Here is a 23,831-nt window from a genome sequence, read left to right as displayed (position 1 = left end):
GCTTTTGACCGGAAGTTCAGAATCAACCATTTTACTTCGACTGGTCCTGATTATTAGATTTTAAACTGGAACGACGTGGCTTGATAGGAAACCAGCTCAACATCAAACATGGCTGCTTTCGGCGTGAAACAAGTTTTGTCACTGTCTATTTTGTTGATTTTCATCGTTGAAACATTAGGAGGGTGTGTAATATTTTGTCTATTGATACTAGAAAATCTTATTTACATTTACACGTATTTTGTATTTACTGTGATAAAGATTTCTTGTTGAAAAATATACATTTTCCACCTATTCTTCCCTGTAGCAGACCACTTTTTGGCGTGGAGAGCTGTGATTGGTCGATTTTTGTTTTTATAGAAATAAGTCATTCTGATTTTAATTCACATAATACATGAAACTGTAGCACTAATTATTACAAAAAGTTCATGATTTAACACACGAAATTTGTATTTTACATTTACTTTGGTTTTCCAATGAAATATGATTCCAATAATTTCAGGATCACAACTGACACAACTTCACAAGGCTCAGACTACTACCATGACTACTGTACTTCAAAATCTTGCAATGATTTGTATAGAGTAGTCTTGCTTAATATTTGGACCTATTCCAAAAAGCAATAAGATCCATATTGTTTACTTATCTTAGTCCGTATGTTTATCATGTTTATATACAACTGTAGTCCAAATAATTATGACATCTTGAAAGGCTATTATATTTTTTTCTTTGACGCCTTACATCGACGTCATAACGCTGAACTCATATTTTCAGTTTGACTTTGAGAGGGAATTTACTGCTTTATAAAAACATTTAGCTGATTTATCCCCAAGATGCTTTATTTTGGGAGTATAAAATATATTTTTGAACCAAACTCAGTAAAATTTGACGGACCTGAATTTCCGGATAATATAAAACAAATGTTCCGGAAATTCGGGTCTATCAAATTTTACCGAGTTTGGTGCAAAAATTATTTTATAATCTCCTAAAAAGAAATCAGATAACGGTTTAAAAAAAAGCAGTCGACAAGTTTCCGCCTCGGATGGAATTGTAACTTATTTTATTATTACTGTAGGGATTAATTGGAAATATTTTGCACAAACAAACACATAAAAGGTAAGAATTTTTATATATGCAAAAAATTTAAACCTTCAATGAAAATTTTATTGCTAAATTGGGTCTCAAAGTTGAGAGCAAAATATGCTCTCAAAGTCCAACCGAAAATGGTGGCTTCAGCATTATGACGTCGCAGGAAGGCGTCAAAGCAAAAATTTAAATAGCCTTCCAAGACGTCATAATTATTTGGACTAATACAACTGCATCTTATTGTACACTGATTGCCTGATTCCAAGTGTTCAACTGTTCAATGTTCTAAGAATCTTACTTACTTGCTTAATGTTACTTAATGTTGTTTTCTGGGTCAGGATCCTCATGGTTCCTCTTCACCAGACTCATATATTATGTTTTGATCTGTATTATTTCTGTTGCTGCTTCCAGTTAATTTAGCTCAATAATCAGAATAATAGATTTCTTCGTATTCCCAGTGCTTATCCAGTCTATTCTTAAAAGCATTTATTGATGGAGCTTTTGTAACTTTATCTGGTAGCTTGTTCCATATTTTGGTGATTCTTACTGCAAAGCTATTTTTCCTCAAACTTGTTTTCACATGTTTCAATCATTGATGAATAATTTTGTTACTTTTAAATCTTAATGTGCTATTTCATGTATGTCTGCATCTGTGTTTGATATTGTGATATTAATTTGAGAAATGTACTTGTTTCTTGATCGTATTTTCCATTTAGTATCTTATATGCCCTCTGACTCTTCTATATCAGTCAAGGATATAACTCTATAGGGTTATTAGAGAAAAATAACATACGCTTGTTATTGTGGACAAAAAATCAAAGAACTGTGATAACATATGTATGTTACATGTTTCAAAAGGCCAATATACATCATTTGTTTTGATAGAATGTATACAAGTTCTATTGATATTGCTACTGTCTTTATGTATACTTAACTATAGAAAGATATAACAGTTCATAGTTTGCCAATCATGCATATCACACCTATGTTATTACAGAACAAATATGCCTGTAATAACTTAAGGGTGTTATTATAGCTTCTCTACATCACTTCAAAGCATTTGCTCAGACATAGATCATGCTCAATCACAATGTATTTTAATTTACTGTAAGAAGTAATGATCAGAGCATGTCATGAAGCTCTGCGCAAGATTCCCAATAATTCCCAAGTGTCTTATTTAATAAGTTACATGCCTTTAATAACTAAGCCTTGTTATTACAGCTAAGTTAATCACTTAAAAGCCTTGTCTCATTGATTTACAATGGTTAATGAAAATGTATTAATCTAAATTAATAGTTAGTTATCAAGGCTATGCGTTTAGTTTCTGCGCAAAGTTTCAAGAGTTCCCTAGAGCCCACTAAAAATAAAATATTTATGATTTATTTTACAAATAACAAACATATGTTATTACAGATTTAGTAAATTTAAGGATTAAAGAGTAGATAACTCATAAAAGTATCTGTAATAACACATGCAAGTTATTTTCTGTAATAACCCTATAGAGTTATATCCCTGACTGTATATGGCAACGTCATGTTCAGGAAAGTGCATACTGACACATCCATAGTACATTTGTACATTTAGTACGGCACCCAGAAGTCCAAGAAATGCTTTGTAGGATTATGGGTGAGATGGTTTTGGTAGTCCAAAGAATGCAGATTCTCTGGAAGACTATTTTTGATTTTGTGCTAAGACACCTTTGATTTGTAAGACTTAAAAAAAAAGCCATTATACATAGACAATACATATATATACCAAAAAAGGTCAATTCAGCTTGTTCAGCAGCATTTTATCACAACTCTATTTTACCCAACAATTATCTCAGGTTGTGGTTAGATTGATGAATTATTTGTCATTCTCTTGTTTCAATATAGGAGGGATTTTTATAAGATCCTTGGGGTCTCAAAAAGTGCAACAACTAACCAGATAAAGAAAGCCTACAGAAAAATGGCTAAAGAACTACATCCTGATAAAAGACAAGACGATGATGAAGAAGCTAATGAACAATTCCAGGACCTTGGGGCTGCTTATGAGGTATTTATTACCAGTAAAATAAAATGAATAATTATAGGACGTTAGGTTGATTTAATTCAATTTTAAAAGTATCACCCAAAAATTACCAACCATGAAAAACTAGCTCTCACAAGAAAAATATAACACCACTTTTAGCACTCTTGGCTATATCTTGGGGCCAGTTTTATTTGTGGAGAAAGCCGAAGTGTCTAGAGAGAATCACAACCATCAGCAAGTGAGCTGCGTCTGATAGAAATCGACCTTATGCAAATGAATATCAATACATCTGTTAACCATTAGGGGTTGACAAAATGTCTATGAAAGTCTGTAACTGTTTAAAAATTGAGTTGTTATATAAAGAACCCTACAAAACAGACCAAAATTCCTCTCTTACTTTGTATTTGAATGTTGCAAAATTAATCGAAGTCTTATACATGTACATGTTAACGTGTAATTGCTTAAAGGTTGATTTCTACCCGACGCAGCTGAAGTCTTTTTTCAACTAGAATTAGGGAAATGCGGTGGAGTCAAACATGCACCCGAACAATATCTAGACTGTAATGCACAATAAAAAAAAACTCCACAGTGATGTTACCAACAGGATTTTATCAAGTTAATTATATTTTACATGTTTTAGACAATTTGATAATTGAATTGCAGTGAATTAATTTTTTTACTTTCATGGTTATGCAGTAATTTTTTTTATAGTTCTAAGCAAAAATCATTTGTAAATTGATTAAATTATTAAAGGTATAAAAAAAATTCATCATGGTTTCTATGAGTAAATTTTAAGGACAAATTGACATACAACCTTAAATGACCTAAATTTCATGTCAGATTGAAAAATATCCCTTCTGTCCCTCCCACATTCATTTAAATGGAATATTCGTAATTGCACAGCTCTATTTAATTTTGTTTTGCAGGTTTTATCTGATACAGAAAAGAGAAAGATTTATGACAAGCACGGAGAAGAAGGCTTGAAAAAAGGAGATATGAGTGGTGATCCTTTCTCTAGGTAAAATAATACATGACTCATACTGTGATGTATTGCACCATTATGGCTCTTCCAAAATTAAATGCAAATGGGGTATGGGATGCACTTTTTTAAGACCCCATCACCCATGAAAAAAAACTTTTCATTTAAATCACAATTCTTACAAAATTCTAATGAAAATGCAACCACACATATTTGATTGATTTGAGTGCCTCCCATCTCCCCATCTGATACATTTTGGAACAGCCCTTAGAGTACCCAACATGAAACAGGATCAAAATTCTCAACAAGCCAAATGTTTTTTTTAACTTTTTCTTAACCATGCACAAATGAATTTTAAATTCAGAGCAAGGGTTCAGAAATTTTCAACTTGATTTTGGCCCTTTTCAAAACTTGACATGTAACATTTTCATCCCGGGGTCAGTAAAGTAGCAGTTTAGATCATTCTGTGTGTTGTCAAGTTAAATGAATATCTATAGCTACAACAATATGCCATCTTGGTATGTGATGTAATGTGAGCTATTCCAAAATTAAATGTAGGAGAATTGGGGTTCGGGTGTTGGAAGTAATTTTTCTGAAGAACATCCTACCATTCATTTTTAGTTAGAAATTAAATTTAATGCCTTATTTTACCAAACTACTAAATTTTTAATACAAGGTGCCTTTAACCTACCAATCCTTTCACATTAATTCTGGAATATTCATTGCTTTATGATACATGATTTATATAGATGTATAATAATTACTCCACAGGAGGGGACCAAGAGTAAAAGTAAAACAGTAAGAAGGGACAAAGGATAGTAGTGTAGTTACAAATCAGTGCATGCACAGTACTAAGAGTATGGTTTTCTGGTGAAAAACATAAAAAGAAAAAGTACTTAAATTAAAAACTTTCTGCACTTAAATTAAAAACTTTCTCAGTATGCTTTGAATCAAATGCTTGGTAGAATAAATTAAACATTTTATGCATAACACATTTCCAAGTCCATAAAATTCAAAATTAAGTCCTACTAGAACATACCCACAACATCATGAGAACTTGACTGAATTGAACGAGTTTATCTATTTTTGGACAGATTTGAAGTCATTGTATAGTAATTGATGAAGTGACTCAGTATTTAAAATTAGATGGACTGTTTTTTGCGCTTGCAGTAGAATTTTATTTGAACCTTTTCGTTTAATGACTAGGTTTCTTGCTTTCAGGCTTTTACTGTGAGCAGCTTGACATATGTTAAAGTGGAGCAGAAGTCGCTTAACTTGCTTACTATAGTAATAAGTAAGCCCTTCTAGTTTCATTTAGGGTTGACTGATGTGTAAATATTGATTTGTATAAAAGTAAATTCAATTAAGAAGAGCCCAACTCTAGCATAAACGATTACATAACATATTACATAAATAATAATTACATTCATTTAATTTTGATAGAATAATCTCCCTCTCCTCTCCCCCTCATAGAAGCAATTTTGGAGACATACATTCATTTACAACTTGTATAAGTTAACATACCGACTTCTTCGCCCTAGTCGCCTGGTAGCGTGAGCCCTGATAACATAACATTTCACACCCATCCATAGTGGCAATTTCAAGTTGCCTTCTTTTGGTCTCATGTATAAAGTTATAAACCCCTTTGAAAGGAATCCATGGAATTGGACCCGTGCAAAACAACCCTTTCTAAAATTTGATTTGATAACATTTTTGATCAGCAAAAGTTTTTTTTTCCAGAAAAATATACTACTTTGTTTCATGACTGAACTTAGATTTTTAGAAAACCCCATTTACACTTATTTCAATTTTATACATTTTCTGTTTAGAAATACCCCCCACCCGAAAAAAACATTACCAGTTTATATTTCATTGGTATGTGTAAAGTGCCTGGCTTCTGTTAGTTAAGCATATTTTTTCATGATATTAGATGACAAGGTTGTATATTTTTTTTTAAGACCTACAGAATTGAGATTTATAGTTTCATTTTGCATGATAGTTTGGTGATTGTAATCAGGTCACTTGACAGCAAAACTAGGGATTACATCTGTCTAGCATTGTTGCTCATTGTTAAAATCCCTACAGTGATCTATAGTTGCCATGTATACATCGTTTGGTGGAATGGTGTCTCATTTGCATTCATACCACATCTAATTTTGATATTAAAGACGGAAATTTATAGTTCAAACAATGAAAAAAAAAGTGAAACATTATTTTAATTCTTCTAGATGATATAAACATTGAAAAAGGATTTCAGATAAACTGAAAAGTTATGGTACAAAATAGAAACACATTATAATTTTTCCAGTCTCCTAGTTGATATAAACATAAAGATACTGATTTCAGATGAAATAACAAATTTCTGACTGATGTTTATTTATTTTTCAGTTTTTTCGGTGGTTTTGATTTTGGTTTTGGATTTGGAGGTCAGGAAAAAGATAGAGAGATTCCGAAAGGTGGAGATGTTACTATGAACCTAGATGTCACTTTAGAAGAATTATACAATGGAAATTTTATTGAGGTTTGTTAATTGATGTTTACCCTATTGTCCTATTCAAAAAAAAAAAAACAAAAAAAAAGAAATTTATATAGTTAGCATAGCTAATTTTGCAAAGAAGCACAACAGCATATAATGATTGATTTGATTAATTTTTGGTGTTCTAATGCCACTTTTAAGCACCGCTTTTGGGCTATTTCGTGGCAGCCAGTTTTTATTGGTGGAGGAAGACGGAGTTCCCCGGAGAAAACCACTGACCTTCAAGAGGAAAACTGACAATCCTAGTCAATTAAGATTGGACTTGAGTGCACCGGCACAAGCAGGGTTTGAACTCACAACCTCAGTGTTGACTGGCTAGTGATTACAGTAGTAACTACTTAGACCACTCGGCCACCGAGGCCCCAGCATATAATGATACACAATGACAAACTTGTGTCCTCAGAAAACATATTTTAACTTAATAGGCCGTTCAAATGTAAAATACAAAAAAGGACTTTAAAAATAAATAGGAGAAACTTCAACATGACCACAAGTAATAATTATTCCATCTAAAATAAAAAACTCATTCAAAATTGAAGTATCAACTTAACTGCTTTTAGTTTTCTGTCAAAAGTAAATTTTTACCAATAAAAAGCAATATCTATTATATAAATAAGAATATATATCAAGCGATACTATACATTTTCTGTACCTGTATTATTTATTTTTTATAAACCTCAGATTGACAGAAAAATAATCAGTTATTAGTAAAAGGGAGATAATTCTACAATTTTGTAGTTATTTTTAATAGCTTAACTGTTAAAGGAACATTTTCCAAGTTTTGACAAACATTGAAAGGTAAATTTATGTTGTAACTAATGTTACAGCCACTACACTTGAGTGGGCACAAAGTTCATTGAGGTTAAGTTGGGTTATTTTCTCGGTAGAGCATGAAATCATTAGTGTCTTTGTTTACCAACTATTGAAATGATAACAATATTTATTTTAGCCAATCAAATCTTTGGACAGGAAACAAATAGATGACTTAAAAGCCTATTCAGGTACCGAAAGGAGAACTTAGGGCTATTCCATTAAAATGTATGTGGGAGGATAGGAAGGGAAGTTTAATTATTGAATGTGGGTCATGGGTCTTTTTTCAGTATGCGTCTATTACCATTATGCAAAATTATCTAAAAAATGGTTCTTGGTTGGAGGGATATTTTGAAAGTCCCTTCCTACCCTCCCACATACATTTTAATGGAATAGCCCTTAACAACCTGTTTGACCAGTTGGTTTCTATATTTAGCAGGGTTCGACACTAACGCTAGTCCGCTAGCCTGAGGCTAGTAAAAATTAGGGAGGGCTAGTAAAGTTTTCATCACAGTAGTCCGATGGGCTAGTCAAAATTTTGTTTAAAACTAGGAATTTCACAAAATTTTAACTGTCAACAAATCCCAGATTTTTTGCTGACCTTTGCTGTATTTATTGTACAGTTTATTCACGTATATTTTGATTGTCAGACATTTTTTAACATGGAAGGTACTTTTTGGGAGGGGAAAGAAACGAAAACAATGATGGTACTTAATACATTGAAAACCACGTTTGTTACAAACGCCATGATGATTCTAATCAGAAACCTGGATCTCAAAAGTGCTTTCATAATATCAAAATAATAACATGAATACGAAATTTACCATCACTGTTTGGGGAAAATGTACAACTTATTGGGAGGAATTTTAAGCCATTTTTTTAGTAATTGGGAATTTTCTCTAGGGGAAAAAGCTGTATTTCGAATGTAATTTGAGGCAAACAATATCACTGAATTATTGTCATAAAAACTAAATTATAGGTCTCTGCAAGGATTTGTATACTATACAATTCCTTGGTCTCTGGTAAAAATATACAGATTTCTAGGAATAAAATCTTGTCCTGCAAAAAAAAAAAAAACAACAAAGGGAAAAGAAGGAGTCCATGAAGAATTATGACATAAAACAGCAAGGGCAAACCTTTCCTCTTTTGTGGGTGTATTTTAAAATCCCTAATTATCCATCTTCATTAAAGACACTAGTAATAATGATAAGTAAAATAAGGATGATGATGAAGTCATGATCTAAAGGGGTCTTCAAAATAAGTTGAACACATTCTTAATATAGATGATTAAAATATGATTTTTTTTTTGGTATTTTTTATTAGCAAACCAGTGAAATTTCATGAAACAAAACATGTTCAAAACCCTCTGGAAATGCTCCAGAACACAGGATTTAGCTTCATTTGTATCAAAATTTTAGATAGGGTCGTGCCGGTGGCACAACCAACCAAGTGCCTTTGGCACTTTGAGAACTAGTGAATTCACAAGAGGACTAGTAGAATAATAATTTACTAGCCCTGCAGGCTAGTACATACATTTAGTTAGTGTCAAACCCTGTTTAGGCAAAAAAAAATAATACATGTTTCCACTAACCCTACCATAATTTTTAGTGCCTACTCTAACACTTTTTATGCCATTTGGGAACAAGCACTGTTAAATTTAGACTGATCTCCCTAGAAGTAACCAGCTAAAAAATGTTTGTAAAATAAAATGATATTGCCTTTCTATCTACCCTATTTTTTTTTTCAGCACATTAGCGGAAACACATGTATTATTTTCTTTGGCCTTATTTATTAGCTAATAAAGAATTCATGGTTCATTTAACAAAAAAGTTCTAACTCATTCTGTAAATGTAATTGACCTTACTTTTTATAGATTATAAGGTATAAACCAGTAGCCAAACCAGCCAAGGGAACCAGAAAATGTAATTGTAGAACAGAAATGGTAACCCAGTCTTTAGGTCCTGGCAGGTTCCAGATGACACAACAGCAAGTCTGTGATGACTGTCCTAATGTCAAGTAAGTACACCTGTACTTTTAGTTATCTTGGTGTAATCAGGGGTGTACAGAATTTTATACCAGTGTTGAAAATTCATACATCCTGATGTACATGCGAAGGGTGTATGCATTTTCAACACAGGTGTTAAATTCTGTACACCCCTGATTTCACCAAGTTTCTCAGTAAATTTTTGAATTTTGGAAAAACACTTTCTTTTTCTTTTGCATTTGAACTTTATAAATTATGGCAAAATTTTTATTTTTGGAAATTTTGACAACATGTTATCCCCAGATGAACTGGGTGTGGTATTATTTACACTCTGGTAATTAACCAATCAGATTGCAAGATTCTTGCTTCATAAGAAATAACATTTCATATTGGCATCAGGAAAAGAAATAGCAGGATCTACATTCCTTCTTTCCCAACAAACTTAAAGTCATATGCAACTTCAAATTAAAAAAAATGATGCATATGTTTTTTATAACTAAATGTCTAGTTTTTATTATAAAACTTATGTACATATACTTTTTTCTCAAAAAAAAATCTATCATTTGTCCAAATTTAGAAGAAATTTACGTTTTTTTAATTGTTTGCTTCCAGTAAACAATTTACTGATATGTTTTCCGTATGCAGTGAACTCAGTGTGACCTTTCTCGTAAAAATCCGGTGATCTCAATACGCATGGATCTGTCATTGAAATAAACTATTATTTTATTGTACATGTTTGTTACACACATACTCAGTATCCATGTTTCTTTGTTGATTGTTTACTAAGGTGACAATCGGTAAACTACGGCTTCAAAACACGACAATTAATTAGCTGCCATATATTCACATCATAACAGACTGAGAGAAATTTTTTTTTGACGATTATACGATATGGATGTGTAAAAAATGATAAAATCGTGCTCGGAAGACTAAGTTTATGATATATACATGCATTGGTTCAATAATTGGATAAACATTATTTTTCACCAGTCTCTCGTTTCATATGACTTTATAAAGATCTCTGTTCAAATTCAATTTGATGTGAAAATATAAAAGATACTTCATGTTTATGGTGACAACATACATGTACATGTACAAATTAACTTCCAAAATGTAACTTTCAATGTGTTGTTTAGACATTGTTTACAAAATTATTCATATGAAACTGTTCTCCTTTGCCTAATACCTAAAGTATTTCTTATTTTCTGTTTTTGATTTCTACTTAAATAAAAATGGGACTTGATAAACCTTATATATGTTATATATCTTAAGATAATGAATAATAATTATTATAAATAAGAAGATGTGGTATGAGTGCCAATGAGACAACTATTCATTCAAGTCACAATGTGAAAAAAGTAAACAATTATATGTTTTTAATCTTTAGAATGGTGCCAGAAGAAAAAGTATTAGAGGTTGAAATAGAACCTGGAATGAGAGACGGACAAGAGTACCCCTTTGTAGCTGAAGGTAAACAAACTATTTAAAGAAAGTTAAATATAGATATTGTTGGTGTTGAGAGAATGGTGATTGCTTATGATTGAAGGGAGAAAACTTTGATGTAAGATAAAAATAAGGAGATTTGGTATGATTGCCAATGAAACAACTATCTGCCATTATTATATTATTGTTTGATCTCAGTTCTTCATTGGTTAAAATCCGATTATGACGTTGAATTTTCTTGCTTTCCTCTGAATCTCCTATTGTGACGGCATGAAAAAGGCGACCATGCCTGATGACATCACATAGAAAGAACACATCTTTTTGCAGATCATTCGAAAAGAAGGAATAAATTTGCCTGCGTTTTGTTTGAAAATCATTAGAGAAACAGATTCCACCACCAAATCTCGTGTAATATGATATTTATCCACTCTCGACAGTTTAATTTTAAATATTTAAAACGCTTGGCAAGCCCCTCGTTTTAAATTTGAAAATTTAACTGTCTCGAGTGGATAAATATCGTACCACACTCGATGCAGTGGTAGAATCTATATATATATATATATATATGGTGTGTGGATCATTTTTGATTGAATATCCATTTGTTGTATGCAAAGTTACTCAAAGAAAATATATTGATTGTGGGAAATTTTGAAATTCCCTTCCTTCCCTACCCCATCCATTTTAATGGACTAGTCCTTACAACTCCACCCACTATTTTCTGTTTTCAGGTGAGCCACATATAGACGGTGAACCTGGAGATTTAAGATTTAAAATCAGACAAATAAAGTAAGTACAATTTATTTTTATTATTTGTTCTTGGTTACCCTTAGTCTATTGTCTGAACTATTTATAGATAAATTTCTGCCAGTATTTTGTATGTATGAAAAGTATGATGCAATGTTGAAAAAGAACATCTTAGATGAAAAGTTTCCTTTTTTCTCTCAAGAATTGATTGTATAGGTGGGAAAGGGGGGGTCCAAAGGCATGGAGTATAATGGTTTACCTCTGTTTGTACATTGTTCCTCCTCATGTCCTTTAAAATCATTTTTCGTTTTATCAGAGTTCACTAAATTTTGCAGTTCTTGAAACTTTCAATTAACTGAATACTTATATATTTTCGACATAATTGCCATGAATGAACATTCATATCATTTTTCTTAGGAACTATAAATCAGAGCTTCTTTAAAATTTTGTAGCACTATCGGTATGTATTTTTTTTTCACACAAAGACAATTTGAAAGAAAGGGAGACAACTTCATGCAAGCAGTTCTACAATTCTATTTTATTAGGTTTTAACATAAACAAGTTGTCCATTCTACAGTACTATCTTATCTTTTTTTTCAGACATAGACAATTTGAGAGAAGGGGTGATGACTTGTTTACAAATGTAACTGTATCACTATCTGATGCCCTGACAGGTTTTGAAATGGAAATAAAACATTTAGATAATCATATGGTAGGTACCTAATAATAGATTGGTTTGTCTTTCCTCTGTGTGTTGGCTGCAAATATTAGGAAAATTCACCAAACCTTTCTCCCTTAAGGATGTTCACTCCTCTTGTTTTTGAATTTTTGCCAGATATTCAGAATCCTCTGGTTTTATCCATGTAGTAGCATTAAAAATTTTGCCCGCTAACCCTTACTTTTCTTTTCATAATTTTATGACATATAGTTTAAAAAGCCATATTTGAAAATCTTATAAAATCCTTATTATTTTTTCATACTTTTTGAAAGAAAAAGGTGCCAATGTTTAATGTATGAAAAATCTAGAGAGAATCATTACCCGCCAAATTTTCAGTGGTTTATATCTCGTGAACAAGCACACCGACTCTTCATTTTTTTCTGCTGATTTAGTTCCTTTATTTATATTATACTATCAATTTATAACAGTCTTTTAAAAAGCTTGTTATTTTGAAACAGAGTAGCGAACATCCTTAACTTTCTCTCTGAAAATAAAGAATATATTTCTGTCATAACAGTGAGGTAATAATAGGATGTTTTTATAGCAAATAATGTTTTCTAGAAGGATATAAATTTTCGCTTTCATGCTTTTTCAAAAGTGGAGAAAATTGTGGCTAGCAACTCCTTTAATATGTTGATTTGGTATGATTGACAATAAGACAACTCTCCGTCCGAGACCAAATGACGTAGAAGTTAACAACTATAGCTCACTGCATGAACTTCAACAATAAGCAAAACCCATACCGCATAGTCAGCTATAAAAGGCCCTGAAATGACAAATGTAAAACAATTAAATTAAATCAATATGTGTCAAACACCAGTAACCCTAAGTCTGTGACGAGTAAAAATTGGTTTGACAAATGTAAAACAATTCAGAGCTAATGAGAACTAATGGCCTGATTTATGTACAAAACAATACAGGAAAAACAAATATGATATACAGCAAAAAATTACAACCACTGAATTATAGACTCATGACTTGGGACAGGCACATGAAGAATGTGGCGGGGTTAAACATGTTTGATGGCGCCAAACCCTGTTCACAGCCTAGGACAATGGTGTAACAGTACAACATAAGAATAAGCTATAAAAATCTGTTGAAAAGCGCTTAAAACTCATCAGATCAATACAAAGCACCAAAAACAACAAACTAATAATATCACAAAAGACAAGTACAGATCTGAGAGTAATCGCAGTTTATACTGAAAGCTAGTTCAAAGCCAAACGCAACTAATAAAAAATAATGTTTCTAAGACTACAGATATTTAGTTTTTATTAAATGAAACAGTTGTCCGAACTTTTCTCTATATTCCTGTAGATAAGTGAATAATTATGATCGTTACTTACAGTGGAGTTTGCCTTTCCTCCTGGTTGACCCATTTGTTTGCAATACTTGAGGGGTTTAGACATTTGTGTCTTATCAACATATGTAGTTTCATTCTTAATTTCTGTATATTTGTAGGTAAATATAAAGAGAGACAAAATAACATGGCCAGGAGCCAGGATGAGAAAATCACACGAGGGGATGCCTAATTATGAAAATAACAACGTAAAAGGATCCTTATTTGTTACTTTTGATATTGATTTCCCTAAGGGAACACTTAATGATGAACAAATTGAAGGTAAGTTTATAGCTATTGCAAGTGCATTCTATATAAAAATAAGAAGATGTGGTATGATTGCCAATGAGACAACTCTCCACCAGAGATCAAATGACATAGAAGTTAACAACTATAGGTCACCGTTTAGCCTTCAACAATGAGCAAAACTCATACCCCATTATCAGCATTTAAAGGCCCCGAAATGACATGTAAAACAATTAGATTTAGTCAATATGCATAATGGGTCAAACAGCAGTAACCCTAAGTTCATGACCGAATAAAAATTGGTTTGAGCTAGTGAAAAGTTTCAAGAAATTACTTAGACGTATAAAACTATTTTCTTGAAGTGTGCTCTTGAACTAGTCCGTATAAATGTTTTTTTGTACAGACTGAAATTTTAGACTAAAATGGTCCAAACTAGATCTGGAATGTCTGACATAAAACGTAAAGGGTGTTTTTCATTTTCCCCCTAAGTGTGAACCTTTAGAGTTTATTTGTTACTGGTCTCCTGTCATTGGTGTCCTAAGGGACCAGTCAAACAACCATCAACAGTCTAAACTACCATACACTGTTAACATACTTTACACAGTTAAAATGGGGGCCTCAGTGTCTGACATCTACGAGATTGTAATTTTAAAACGTGCTTGTGGCATGCCACATGGTGTGTTCTACTCTGATCCTAATTGATAAGTATTGACATTTTTTCTGCCAAAGGTGTGGTTCTCAGGGGGGACTAGGCTTCCCCCTCCAATGAAAACTATAATGAGGCCAAGATAGCTAAAAGTTGATTAAAAAACAAACAAACAAACCACAGTCAAAACTAGAATATACAGTACAATGGTATCAGATTCTTCATACAAATACTTATAAGGGAAGGGAAACACCATTAGTCTTCATAGAATTTTTATGTATTTTGGGACATTTTGGTTATGGTTATTTCAGCAGTGATGGAAAAGTTGATTAAATAATTCTAGATCAGTTTAGAAACTTTTGAGGCTATCGCCTATTTATATTTAGCACAGTAAACAGCAGTTACTGAAAAAAGGTGGAAGAATTCAGATCTTAGAGACCACAGGGTTAATCAAAACTGATAAGTTGGGATTGACAAAAAACAAAAAAATGACAAAAAGACAACATTATACATATAAAACTTAAGACTGAGGAACACAAAGCTCATCCAAAAACACTATAAATAGACTGTAAATGTCTAAATTTATCCTTGAAGTGAATTTCATATTTTGTAATTTTATTTTTAGGTATCAAAAAGATATTAAACCAAGACACAGTTAAGACAGTTTATAATGGATTACAGATGGACCATTTCTCGTGATGAATGATATCATTAGGACGTGCTGTGTAAGGGATGTATAACTGATTCTTTTGGGAGTATGGATGAGAGCTTGATAAAATACCATTTTCATATTGCTGGATTTTACCATGACTGACATTAATTTTGTGCCAGTTGACCTGATTATATATGAAAGATGGACACTTCTGGTCTTGAAGGTCAAATGTTTTGTTTTTTTTTTTACAATTAAAAATATGGGGAAATGTTTTATTTCTTGCTATGTTGGACAAATTTGAAATTCATAGAAAAAACATTGGAAAATTTAGGTGTCTGAAATGGAATATAAGATTTTGTAAATTTTAAGTTGTACAGTAGTTCTATTTTTCATATATGGAGATTTTCTTAATTTCTTACATTTTGTATCAAAATACATGTACAGTTGATTTTCCTTCAAACTTGAACTTAAGATTGAGCATTATTGAGCCAGAGTCAGGAATGTGTGGTAGATTTATTAAGTTTTGGTTATTATCAAGCTTATGAGTGCATGGTACTTTGTTTTTATAAAGAAATCTCTTCTTTGACATGGCTTGTGTATTTTGTCTTTATCAAAGTGTATATGTATTGTCATTTTAAAAGGGCAATGAGTTGATTTACATATAAATGATACTGTAAATTCAGAAATTTTTGCATTTTTTGTGATTGTTGAACAGTTGACTCAAATGCAAGATTAAAAATTTAATGCAAGTTTTTATTGTTATTGCGAAACTCACTCCGTTGAAATTTCGCAATAATTAAATTATCACAAATATTTCAGGATTTGCAGTATACTTTCTATGTATCCCTGCTAATATTATGTGAGGACTTCAAATCACAACAAAGTACTACATTCATCACTGTTTGTTCAAAATAAATTCACACACACAAACACAGAAAAATAGTGATGTGAATGAATTCTCTTTGTCATAATTTCTCTTGAACATAACATTTGACACTTTTAAGGTGGTACCAAACACCTTGACTAAAATTTATTTGGCTTGTTTAATTTTCATAAGATTTTGACAAAGTATTTACTTTGACTCTTTGACAAAAATATAAAAAAATAAAAAACTTGAACCACACACTTTATCGGAAAAATTCATTGGCTATATAGCAGTTTGACAAACACTAATTTTGATCATAGAGAAGCTTAATATTTCCTTAACAATAGAACGTGATTGAAACATTCAGCTGATTTTTACAGAGTTATCTCCCTGTAGTGTCATGTACCACCTTAAAGATTATGGCTGTGTTTGGATATACGCCAGAGGTGGTCTATGGTTATCCATAGGTTCCTTTGGTTTGATATTCTATATATCAAAATATCAAACCATTGGTACCCAAAGATACCTATGGGTAACCATAGGCTGCCTTAGGCGTATATCCAAACACAGCCTATGTGAAAATATGAGATCTTTTATTGTGCAATTTTAGTTAAATTGAATTATGGATTGATAACACTGAATATTGAGTAAATGTATACACATTGCTGCAAATATTGAAATGCTATTTTTTTCTGTTTGCAAAGCCCAAACAAACAAATTTGATAAACTGTAAATTCAGAAATTACTGTGTGCAATTATTATTACGGTTTTGGAGACTGATAAAAAAATGTGAGATAAGTTATTGTGATTTTAGGAAAATCTTTATACAGATATGTTTATTAGATATCATAATGTGAGTTTTTACTATTGTGATACTCACCTTGTTGCGGGATTTTCTCGCTGTGTTGAAGACCCATTGGTGGCTCTTCGTTCGGGTTGTTGTCTCTTTGACACATTCCCCATTTCCATTCTTAATTTTATTAAATATTTGCATTAAAAAAACCTCAAAATAATTTCTGAATTTACATTAAAACTTTTCATATTATTATATAGGGTATTTTTGCAAATGCTATTGAATCACTAAGGCTATGACATAACAAATTTTTTAGGAGTGTGCATTATATTATTGTCCAGAAGTGCAGGATCATATACTTAATTTTTCATGCACCACCTATAAAAGTAGTGGGCATTATGTTGTCCGGTCTGTACGTCTGTCTGTTTATTCATCCTGTATGGGGTTAAAGTTTTTAGTCAAGGTAATTTACAAGAATTTGTGATCATAAATTTTGAAACTTGGTACACATGTTCATTATGATGAGAACCCTTTGAATTATATGCCAAATTAGGGACATGAATATATGAAATAACTCTTTTATATTCCAATTCCAGAAAGAATTTACCAATTAACCTGTGAGTAAAACAAATACAGGGAAATTGGTCCTACCTCTTCAAATAGTGTAAATAAATTTTGATTAATAATTTGGCAGACATTTGGTCTCTTGTGGAGAGTTGTCTCATTGGCAATCATACCACATCTTCTTTTTTATATTTCATATGAAATAAATGTCTTCTTGAAATGTAATTTTCTAAGATTTTCTATCATTCTTCTTCTGTGCTAAAAGGTAGTATTTCCAATAATATATAGGGAAGAAAACAATAAGATTTGATTTGTGCCAGAAAGGGGAGGCAACCGATGCAAACAGTATAAATTTTCTTTTTTTTTTCACATGAAAGTAAATATCTCCAAGAAAGAAAATTCAAACATCTCAACAAATATTTGTTGTGTTTTACATGTTAATCATGTTTATAAGGTTAATCATGTTTTACAGGTTTATCATATTTATCATGTTTATCATGAAAATTTAGAAGAATTTCTGGTGCAAATTTTATCATACCGTATAGTTTTGTTGATATTTTGTTTTCTGACCATCCAATTTTTTTACTTTTTGCTTGAAACAGCATAGATTGTAATGATTTACATGTATAACTATATCGTGATACGTTTTCTATAATTGAAATTGGGTTTTGTAGACTGAAAGATTATATCACAAAAGCAATTAACAACAATGATTGAAGCGTATCTAGCTTAAGTTTTTCTATATAGCATTGTTTATGTTTTTTTGTTTTTTTTATTATGACCTGTTTTTTTTTAGCACAAAGACAAATCATAGATTGTATTTATGTGTTTCATCAGTGGACGACAGACTTTCATTGTATTTATATATGTTTTCTCTAATTCTCATCCGATTTGTACTTTTCTGGACTGGTCAATTATTTTATTTAAATCAATGTGATGTTCGTTTGATCTGTTCTTCACTGGTCAAAACTCAATAATGACGTCAGATTTTCTTGCTTCCCTCTTTATTTCCTATTGTGACATCTTGAAAAAAGGTGACCATGTCTGATGACATCACATAGAAAGATCACGTCTTTTCGCAGATCATTGAATTTGTCTACTTATCGTCTTAAATCATTAGAGAAACAGATTCCAACACTGCATCATGTGCAATACGATATTTCTCCACTCTCAACAAATTAATTTTCAAATATTAAGATGTTCAGCGAGCCTCTTGTTTTAAATTTGATAATTCAACTGTCTTATGATATCACACTATAAAATGCAGTGGTAGAATCCACATTTATCAGTAAATATCAATTTGTTATATTTGAATGACAGTCATGTAGAATTGATTATCAGGTTCTGAGAGTATCATCTTAAAAAATGAAGCAACTGATTTTCAGTCAGAATATAGAATATTATTACATGTAAGGCCATGTAAGAAATATTAGTATTAGTAATATTTCTCAAATGTCCTTACATGTAATAGTATTAAATATTTTAGCATAATATTTTGGTGTTTAAGGATGTACTTAGGTCAGGTTTAGGAATTTTTGTTAGATGTTCAGACTCCTTGGTTTTTTTCCTACAAAACAGGGTAAAATATTTTGCCTCATAACACCCATTTTTCTTTTCATAGAAGACTTCAATAGCTCATAAAAGGTCATTTACCAAAATTAAAGCAGATTCTAAATTTCTTTTCTCTCGATTTGAGACCCAAATAATGCCAATGCTAAATATAATGTAAAAGTCAGAGTCAGCCTTTTCCCGCCATTTCAAAAAATAAGATATCTAAAGGAGCTCCATAACCTATCAATATTTTAAGCTTATTTTGTTCCTTAACTAATGCTCTTCTGACTTATAATATCAATTTAAATTTCTAGATTTTTTTAATTTCACCTGACTACATCCTTAATTTGTACATATAGAGAATACAATCCACCAACTACTTTTGTTTAATATAATGAACTTTGAACCTGGCATTTTTCTACATAATGCATCATATATTTTATTTTGAGAATAAATTAAAATTGAATTACTTGATTTTATCTTAGTGTCTTTTTTTCACAAAGATTTGGTGCCTATTTTGTGCTGCTGTTGTTTTATACTTTATTATTTTGTTGTCTTTTTGGGGGAAATTTCATGTGTTGTTACTAATATTTATCCTACACTGCATTTAAAAATACCGTCGGAAGTTCATTCCCTCATTGAAGATCAAAAACTTAAGTTTCATTTGTAAGTGTGAATGAGTTTCTGTTGTCCTAATTTACAACTAATAAAAAAATACCATTGAAAATTAAATATTGTAAAACAACTTATTTTCATGAGTAATACTGTAACTTCAGAAATTATTGCAAGTTTTTATTAAGGCGAATAACGCGACTTGGTGATTATTTCAATAATAAAAACTTTCATGTTGATATCTCATTCATATATTTGTATGCAGATTTACCTGAAATCACAATAATTAATCACACTTTTTTGTCCATTCTTCACAAATTGCAATTATGATACATGCATGCAATTATTTCTGAATTTACAGTATATATTTTTAGAGAGTTGAAAAGTAATTTGAATATAAACAGTTACAAATAGGAACTTCTTTTATATGGATACATCAAAAAAGTAAGAAAATAGTAGCAATAAATTGTTTTGCAAAGTCAACTAGGGACACGTTCACACTGCCCATGTGTGAAACATGTTTTGTGTACACAAGTCATAAGGTTTACATGTTTGAAATAGTAACTAATCAATTGTTTGCCATGCATTCAATTCTATATTCAAAAGTTAATTAATAATTAATAGGGTTTCCAAAATTTTTGCGGTATTTGTTTATAATCAATGTTAAAAATTTCAATTAAATTTCTTTCTAACTTGTTTAAGCCTCAATGTGAACACCGCCTTAGAAGAGCTAAAATCAAAAAAAGAATTCACTAATATAAGTTGGTTTACAGTATTTATTTACAGAAAAGCATGTTTAGGTGTGTTTTTCAATTCAAAAGTATTTTTGGAAAAGTCTATATTGTTTGTTGTCCGACATATATAGTTCACACTATGAATCAAGTAAAAAATTGTTACTTTCAACAGGTGATTCTGTTTAAAATCACCTTTGCTGGTGGAATAGTGAATCACAGTGCAATCAGATAATTGCTGGTGATTAAGATTACACTCTGAAATAACCTGCCATATAATTTAAAATTTAATATATAGAGAGAGATGTTTCAGAGTGAATCACCCACAATCACCTGCATTCACTGTGAAAAAAACCGCTATAGAGAGTGATTTTTAACTGATCCACCATGTGAAAACTGTATTGTATTCATCTTGATTTCATATGGATTATCTGTTGATGAATTAAAGAAAGAAAAAGAAATTAGCCTATTCTTACCTTTAGAACAAAATGCAAGGAATGCAATATAGAATTGCTGATGTCTAATCACATGGTTAACTTTCAATGGTTTTTTCAAACACATTGTAATTGATAAAGGTTCTAATGACCTTAATTTTACATATCTCTCACTGGCAGAAATTAGATACTTTTTCGATTGTGTGGTGAGAGTACAATTTTGTTACTATTGATTCAATATTATTGACTGGGTAATTTTCTGGGATTTCGTAGATTGAGGAAACCCACGAATTTAAATGTTTAAATTTCCTATAGGTTTGATTAGAAACTTCAGCAAAATTACGAAAAAACTTTTTCTTTCTTAATCTGGTGAAAATTTATACCTACGAAAGAAAACGAATCCACCGTATGTGGATTTTTCAGTGACATAATATCCTTTCAATTGTATTTTTAAATGTGGTGTACTTATGGGAACAATTATTTTTACATTGTAAGAGAGTAAATTAACAGATTAGTATGTTTGTTTATGAAAGGTTTTCATAAAGAGATGTATTTACATCAGAATATTTTTGTCTTAAAATTTCACTTTTTTATAAAAATCCACAATGTTGACTCATTAAATATATTTATTCTAATTTGTTTTGATTATTTTACTTATTTCTTAGCCTACCCCAACATACTGTGGATTCTTTATTATTCGTGGGATACAAATTTTTTGGATTTCACGGGTAAAGGTGAACTACTAATTTAAATGTTAAAAAAAAAACACAAATTTTCTATATGCTTGTATGCAGACTTTGGCAAAACCACAAATTTTCTTTATTGTTGTAAGCAGACTTTGGCAAAACCACAAATTTTCAATATGGTTGTATGCAGACTTTGGCAAAACCACAAATTTTCTATATGCTTGTATGCAGACTTTGGCAAAACCACAAATTAAAACATCAACAAAAGACCACTTTTCCTCAATTTACAAAAATTGGTATACAAAAAAATAAATGAATCCACCGTACTCCTCATCCATTCTGACATCGGACTCGGACTTCTCTTAAACTGAGTTTTACTGTGCGTACTGTTGTACGTTTGTTTTTTCTACATTGGCTAGAGGTATAGGGGGAGGGTTGAGATCTCAAAAAACATGTTTAACCCCGCCCCATTTTTGCGCCTGTCCCAAGTCAGGAGTCTCTGGCCTTTGTTAGTCTTGTATCATTTTTAATTTTAGTTTCTTGTGTATAATTTGGAGTTTAGTATGACGTCCATTATCACTGAACTAGTATACATATTTGTTTAGGGGCCAGCTGAAGGACGCCTCCGGGTGCGGGAGTTTCTCGCTGCATTGAAGACCCATTGGTGGCCTTCGGCTGTTGTCTGCTCTATGGTCGGGTTGTTGTCTCTTTGACACATTCCCCATTTCCATTCTCAATTTTAGACTCACTTTCCTATACTGACTTATTCATTGTTTTTAATTTTCCTGAAAACAGGAGGTAGATACAAGTGGTAGGGGCGTATCCAGCCGTTTTTAAAAGGGGGTTCCATCCTTATCTCCCCATTCAAAAGCCTTGATCGTCCAAAAAAAAGGGAAACCCCTCCTTTTGATCTGCCACTGATTGGGGAGCCATAAATTGAAGAAAAGCAGACAACACCATGGTCAAAGACTAAAAGCACTGGAAATTAAGCCAAGAACAATCAATGAATTGAAGAAAAACACAAAGATAAGATAAACACCATTTAACAAAATACTACCAAAAAACTATATAGATTAAAGACCACAAACACAACAAAAAAAAGGGGACACACTTGGGGCTCCAGAAGGTCAAGCAGTTCCTGCCCAATAAGAACCAACTGTGATAATGTTAATGGGAAGGAAAAAAACAGTGATAAGTCCCATTTGTAAATTTTACCCCTGGAAGATTTGATTTGATTGATTGGTGTTTAACGCCACTTTCAACACTATTGTGCTATTTCGTGGCGGTCAGTTTTTATTGGTGGAGGGAGCTGGAGTGCCCGGATAGAACCATCGATCTTCTGTAGGAAAACTGACAATCCTAGTCAATCAAGATTGGAGTCTTGCCCACCTGCCATGTTCGGGATTCGAACTGACAACCTCAGTGTTGACAGGCTAGTGATATAGTAGTCTGACTACTTAGACCACTTGGCCACCGAGGCCCCCACCTGGAAGAAAAGAAGGACATGATTGTTTCTGTGACAAGTGGAACATATCCTTTGTCATTTTTGACTCAGGTATTCCAAAACAGCCAAACTAATTATGATGATGTTTGTAAAACTTTTGAAGAAATGACATTTACATTAAATTGTCAGACTTTTGTCATTTTTAGTTTATTAGAATATATAAATAAGAAGATGTGGTATGAGTGCCAATGAGACAACTCTTTTTCCAAGTCACAATGTATAAAAAGTAAACAATTATAGGTCAAAGTACGGCCTTCAACACGGAGCCTTGGCTCACACCGAACAGCAAGCTATAAAGGGCCCCAAAATGACTAGTGTAAAATAGTTCAAACAGGAAAACCAACGGTCTAATTATCTATATAAAAAAAAAGAAAAACACTTATGAACCACACCAACAAACAACAACATCTGAACAACAGGCTCTTTTATTGAAAAAGGGTCCTTGGATGAGGAATCTTCTTCAAACTTTGTCTGTTGTTTGGTCCATCATGTCCATGGAGAATTACATGTATGAAGTTTACTTTAGTTTAAACAATATTTTATTTTCAAAAGTGCACAAGTTACAATTATACAAAAGAAATGCAGGGATTCGGAAACAAGAAAAACTTATATAAATCTGTCTCCCTTGATAGAGATTGAGAGAATATATTGTTAATTACATGAATTGAAAATTTAAAAGTTAAAATAAATTAACCAGACTAGCAACCAATGAAAATGGATATTCTTCCTGAAAATTATGCTCCTGTGCAGACAATTTCAAACCATCAATTTTAGAAGTGATGCCCTGAAATTGATGGCATTATCAAATCAAAAATATCAACTACATAATAAAAAAAATTATATGATAAAATCAACCTTTCATTATTTATTCATAAAAAATATTTATGGGTTAATATATTTC

General features: G+C 31.6%; 1 protein-coding gene across 1 annotated transcript; it reads left to right on the top strand.

The window, feature by feature from the left end:
- Window positions 1–83: 83 nt before the first annotated feature.
- On the top strand, window positions 84–15,781 carry LOC127718424 (dnaJ homolog shv-like). The gene is made up of 10 exons (XM_052224441.1): window positions 84–182; window positions 2,958–3,117; window positions 4,020–4,111; window positions 6,461–6,593; window positions 9,292–9,434; window positions 10,790–10,872; window positions 11,574–11,631; window positions 12,190–12,301; window positions 13,769–13,928; window positions 15,164–15,781. The coding sequence occupies exons 1-10, from the start codon at window positions 109–111 to the stop codon at window positions 15,235–15,237; spliced, it is 1,089 nt and encodes a 362-aa protein (XP_052080401.1). The 5' UTR covers window positions 84–108; the 3' UTR covers window positions 15,238–15,781.
- The last annotated feature ends 8,050 nt before the right edge of the window (window positions 15,782–23,831 follow it).

Source organism: Mytilus californianus, unplaced genomic scaffold (genome assembly GCF_021869535.1).
Source record: "Mytilus californianus isolate M0D057914Y unplaced genomic scaffold, xbMytCali1.0.p SCAF_10, whole genome shotgun sequence".
In the NCBI taxonomy this organism is placed as follows: domain Eukaryota; kingdom Metazoa; phylum Mollusca; class Bivalvia; order Mytilida; family Mytilidae; genus Mytilus; species Mytilus californianus.
The sequence above is the reverse complement of the archived record's forward strand: the minus strand, read 5'-3'. Positions and strand labels throughout refer to the sequence as shown.

Coding starts and splice junctions, on each gene's coding strand:
- LOC127718424 (XM_052224441.1), top strand. CDS start 109: ATGGCTGCTTTCGGCGTGAAACAAGTTTTGTCACTGTCTATTTTGTTG. Junction 3,118..4,019: donor ACCTTGGGGCTGCTTATGAG/GTATTTATTACC, acceptor TTTGTTTTGCAG/GTTTTATCTGATACAGAAAA. Junction 12,302..13,768: donor AACATTTAGATAATCATATG/GTAGGTACCTAA, acceptor GTATATTTGTAG/GTAAATATAAAGAGAGACAA.